At 69.2% G+C, this 4,797-nt stretch overlaps 3 protein-coding genes across 3 annotated transcripts; 1 reads left to right on the top strand and 2 right to left on the bottom strand.

The window, feature by feature from the left end:
* Nucleotides 1-726: 726 nt before the first annotated feature.
* Nucleotides 727-1,018, bottom strand: MNEG_14065 (hypothetical protein; the record flags this gene model as incomplete). The annotated part of the gene is made up of 1 exon (XM_014037465.1): nucleotides 727-1,018. A coding segment is annotated over one exon (292 nt), but the record flags the coding sequence as incomplete, so codon positions are not given.
* A 491-nt stretch (nucleotides 1,019-1,509) lies between these two features.
* Nucleotides 1,510-3,667, top strand: MNEG_14064 (myo-inositol-1(or 4)-monophosphatase; the record flags this gene model as incomplete). The annotated part of the gene is made up of 6 exons (XM_014037464.1): nucleotides 1,510-1,782; nucleotides 2,017-2,136; nucleotides 2,431-2,503; nucleotides 2,786-2,891; nucleotides 3,103-3,175; nucleotides 3,425-3,667. 6 exons carry the CDS (start codon nucleotides 1,510-1,512, stop codon nucleotides 3,665-3,667), a joined length of 888 nt encoding a protein of 295 aa, XP_013892918.1.
* A 223-nt stretch (nucleotides 3,668-3,890) lies between these two features.
* Nucleotides 3,891-4,514, bottom strand: MNEG_14063 (hypothetical protein; the record flags this gene model as incomplete). The annotated part of the gene is made up of 1 exon (XM_014037463.1): nucleotides 3,891-4,514. The coding sequence occupies one exon, from the start codon at nucleotides 4,512-4,514 to the stop codon at nucleotides 3,891-3,893; it is 624 nt and encodes a 207-aa protein (XP_013892917.1).
* Nucleotides 4,515-4,797: the final 283 nt, after the last annotated feature.

Raw genomic sequence — 4,797 nt, 5'->3', positions numbered from 1 at the left:
GCAGCAGCAGCGGCAGCAGCAGCGGCGGCAGCAGTGGCAGCAGCAGCGAAAGAGTCCCACCTGCAGGAAGCGGTCCCTGCTGCAGACGCCGCCGCCGATGGAGGCCTGCGCAGCGGCCTGCACCCCCTGCAGCACCTCTGACAGGCCCGGCGACCACATCAGCTGGGGTTGTGCGATCCCAGGGGGCGGGGGGACGGCGGAGGGGTCAAGGCAAAGCCTGTCGGGACAGTACTACACAGGCTGCACTGGGAGTAAGCATCCGACACCAGGCAGCAGAGCTGTGCATCCCAAACATCTGCACTGGGATTCCAAAGCCAATCCTGCCTCCCGAGCCCGGCTGCGAGGGGGTGTGTGGCCCAGCGCCCCACCTTGCGGCTTGAGTAGGTGAAAAACGACTGCAGCTCGGCCGCGCTGAGGGCGCCTGGGGGTTTGGAGGGGAGGTGGAGGGAGGGCAGGACAGGGCGGTTGGGTGGCCAGGGGAGGGGCTGCACCGGGCGGCCTGCGGGGCGCTCACGCCGCAGCGAAGGCATGCAGGCACAAACCACAAACGCACGGCGCGAGACACCGAGCCCCTCGGCTCACACGCTGCCTTGACCATCGCATGGTATCAACAGATAAGGGGCCAACGAGACGGGTCTGGGTGGCGCCGCCGGCCGCGAGCGGGCCTGCGGCCCTCCGCCTACGGCCGTCCGCGCCGCCGGCCAGCGCCCCCGCCCGCGCACTCACCGTCCTCGTCAGCATCAAAGTGCTGGAAGAGCAGGAGGGCCTGGTAGCGCAGGCGGTCCACGGGCTGCGCGCTCCTCAGGACGGAAACCGCATCGGCGGGCTTTGGGGGTGCGGCCGCGGCCAGGGCCGCCGACGGGGCTGCTGCGGGGCCAGGGCTGGCGGCGCTGGGTTCCAAGTGCGCCGCAGGCGCGGCGCCCTCCTTGGGATCCCGCTCGCTGCTGCTGCTGCTATCGCCGCTGCTGCCGACGCTGCTGCTGGGTGCGGCGGGCTCTGCCGGCTGCGCGCGGGGCATCGAGCGAAGCGGCGGCGTGAACGCCGTGCGCTAACTTTGCCCATTGAGGACGGAGGGTGCTTGTCGACCTCATGCCGGCGACTTCAGCTCACCAATCAAGACCTCCTTCCAGACGCACAATTGAACATCTCACCTGGTCCGCTGTGGACCTCGTTCTGCACGCAACCAGATCGGTGCGGTGAAGCAGTCGTCGCACACCGCCATGGTGCAATGTCAATGATCCTTGCTGCCTGTAGCGTGTCGTAGTGCCGCCTCTGCCGGCGTGTGCTGCCGGGCAACGTTGAGTGTGCAGCATATCGGTGCAGTATGCCTTTTGGTGCCTTCAAACAGTAGAGATATGTCAATTGAATACATATGAACTTTGTACGTAATAGTGTGAAGGTTATCTGATTGAGAAGCCTTTGGCAGCCGCTGCAACCCCTGCAACAAATAGCACCGCGCCCGGAGCAGAGCGCCTGCATGGCCCATTGACCCCACAAGTAGTCAATTCAATGGCAGATATCGATCTGGACGCAGCGCTCCGCGTCGCTGTGGATGCGGCGCGCGTCGCCGGCGCGATCATCGCCGACGCGTGGGGCAACGGCGCGAAGGGCGAAGTAACAAAGTCATCCCACGTCGACCTCGTCACAGAGACGGACAAGAAGTGCGAGGATGTCATCCGCACGCGCCTGATGGAGGCGTTCCCGGCGCACAGCTTCATAGGGGAGGAGGAGGCGGCGGAGGCCGGCGGTGCTGTGACGCTCACCGACGAACCCACATGGATGGTGAGCCCTCAACATCCCCCCCCCCCTCCGCCGCCACGCCGCATACCGCCACGCTCACATGCAGCGCTGCGCGCATGCCGCACGAGCGGCATCCCCCAACAACCCGCGGCGTCTGGGAAGCCGAGGCGGGCGCGCGCACGCGGCGGCCGAGCGGAACCAGCAGACGCAATCCTGGCGGCGGAGCGCCCTGAGCTGGCTTTCCCAAGTGCGCCTCTCCGCGCTCATCGCCCCCAGGTGGACCCCCTCGACGGCACCACCAACTTTGTGCACGGCTACCCCTTCAGCTGCGTGTGCGTGGCTCTGGCAGTCAAACAGGAGCCGGTGGTCGGGGTGGTGTATAACCCCATACTGCAGGTGCGGCGAGGGCCGCCAATATGGGAGGCAACAACGCGCCCCTTCCGGCCGCCGCTGCACGGAGCGGGCGGCGGGCAGGACTGGACCTCTGCGCTGCAGCTGACCGGCCGGCTCGGCTTGGGGCCAGCCTGCCTTGGAATCTTGGCCTGCGGCCGGCGACCCTGCTGCCCTGGGGCTTCGGCCCAGGAGCGTTTGCAGAGGATCCACCGGCACTAGAAGATGTATTGAGGAGACTCTGGACCGACTACACAATCGCTTGAAGGAACCCCTCTCTGCCTTTCCTTGGTTCATTAGGAGCTGTTCACGGCCAGGCAAGGCGGCGGCGCGTTCCGCAACGACCGGCCGATACGTGTCAGCGGCACCACGGGTGCGTGCGCTTGCCGGGGCTGCGGCGCCGCGGCCCGCCTGCCTCGCGGGGCGTGCGGCCGGGGTCACGGATGCAAACGTGGGTGCCCGCCTGCGGCGTCGCGGCGGTGTGCCTCAATCTTTCACAGCCCACCCTCACGCTTTCCCAGTCCCTGCGCGCTCCCACAGTCCCTCCTCCCGTGAGCATCACCGTCCCCGCCGCTGACACGCTTCCGTAACCCCTCTTTGCGCCCCTCTCCACACTCCTCCGCCTGCATGCCCCGTCCCCGCAACCAACCCGCAGACCTGCGGCAGGCCCTGGTAGGTACAGAGATCGGCACAACGCGCGACGCGGAGACCGTCGAGGCCATGCTTGACCGGGTCAAACAGCTGACCGCGGCCTCCAGAAGGTGCGGGCGACCCGGCCTAATGGTTTGACTCAGCCCGGCGCGGCCTGGCGTCTGTCTTGGCTCTGTTTAACGCTCGGAGCGGCCGATTAGTTTCAAATTCAGGTGTCAGGACTTTGTGCAGGGCAGGGCCGTCCCAACCACAGCACGCGCCCCGGCACTCAAGGCGGCTTCCTGATCCTTCCGCCGCCGCTGCCTCCCCCCCAAAACGCAGCCTGCGCTGCTGCGGCTCCTGCGCGATGAACATCTGCGGCGTCGCCTGCGGCCGGCTCGACGCGTTTTACGAGGTGGGGGCGCACAGCGAATGCCGATCCATGCACAATCAGCATGCTCTCCGCTTTCCAGAGGGCCGGGGCCGCCTGCTAGGCCTCCTGCACTCCTGCCGCAGCCTGCGTCCTCGCCACCACATAATTATTTGCCACCGGCGACCCCGGCTGCACCCTCAGCGGCCCCTGCGGGCTCGCATAATGCTGCGCCGGCGCCCGGCGCCGCGATGCTGATGCCTGGTGACGTCACCACGCCCCTGCCGCGCGCAGATCGGCTTTGGCGGCTGCTGGGACGTGGCGGCCGGCGCCATCATCCTGAGGGAAGCCGGCGGGCAGCTGCTCGACCCCAGCGGCGGGCCCTGGCACGTTAACAGCCGGCGCGTGCTGGCGGCCAACGCGCACTTGGGGCCCGCGGCGGCCGCGGTGCTCAAGGGATGCAAAGTCAGCAGCAAGGAACCGGCCGCGCCGGGGGAGGCGGACGCCGCCGCCGCGGCTGCCGACTGGAGCGTGTAACTTTGCTGTGGGCGCCATGTTTGGATTCCCGCTGCGCTGGCTCACTTATGAATCAGGCGGCAGCGGTCAGGCGGCAAGCGTTGAGCGCACGAGGCGGGACCGCACCCCTCCATGCCGCCCAGCCAAAAGCCCGCGATCCGAAAAGCGCCCCCGCGCCGCCGCGCCCGGCCCGCGCATCCGCAGGCAGCCTCAGCCTCGCGCCCTGTTACAACGGCCACCGCCCCTACTCCCCGCCGCCCGCGCCGCCGTCGCCGCCCTCCCGCCCGACCTCCGACGCCGCGAGCAGCCTGTCCAGGCTCGGCTTTGACCGCTCCCCTATCAACGCCCTCAGCTCGGCCTCCAGAGCCGCCGCTCTATCGGGGCGCCCCGCGTTGACCGCCGCCCGCACCAAGGTGTACACCGTCGTCCGGTCCGGCCGCAGCCCGGCCGGCGCCATCGCGGCGCACACCGCCTCCAGCCGCGGCAGCGCCGCGCGCGCAGCCTTGTGGCGCCGCTCCGCCCAGACGCGCTCCTGGGCTGCGCGCCGCCGCCCCAGCCTGTCAGCCGTCGCCTCCTCGCCCTCGTCCTCGTCCTCCTCGCCCCCACTCTCATCCTGCTGCCGCGCCGCCTCTGCGCCTTCTCCATCGCCGCCGCCGCCGCCGCCGTCGCCAACGGCCCCCTCCTCTCGCCGCCGCCTCGCCGCGCGCGCGACCCCCCGCGCCGCCCGCCGCTCGTCCTCCCTCTGCGCGGCGCCGGCCCAGTCTGCCATAATTTGGTGCACCCCCTTCTTGCTGAACTCGATGCCGCAGTTTGCGGGGCGGCTCATGGCCGCGACCAGCACGTCGGCCGCGCGGCAGCGGCGCACCATCTGCAAGGGGGGTGACCCGGGGCGGAGCGCAGGGTTAGTGAGCGCGGGCAGCGTCCTGGGTCGCGCGCCAAGAGATTTGCAGTCTCACCCCGTGGGAACATGTATAATGGCAGCGCCTGATGACATTTTGGATGGCAGGGCTGCCTACCCAAACCAGGGACGCTTGCTGTGTTGATAAGGCCTGGAATGCGACACCAGCTGACTGAGGAAAGAGGGGCCCCAGCTGCCCGCGCCGTGGGCGCCTGGACGCCCAGCCCAGCCGGCAGCGCCCCACCAGCCCCCC

Source organism: Monoraphidium neglectum (assembly GCF_000611645.1).
Source record: "Monoraphidium neglectum strain SAG 48.87 unplaced genomic scaffold scaffold04232, whole genome shotgun sequence".
Taxonomy (NCBI): Eukaryota; Viridiplantae; Chlorophyta; class Chlorophyceae; order Sphaeropleales; family Selenastraceae; genus Monoraphidium; species Monoraphidium neglectum.
This window is presented reverse-complemented; position numbering and strand designations above follow the sequence as displayed.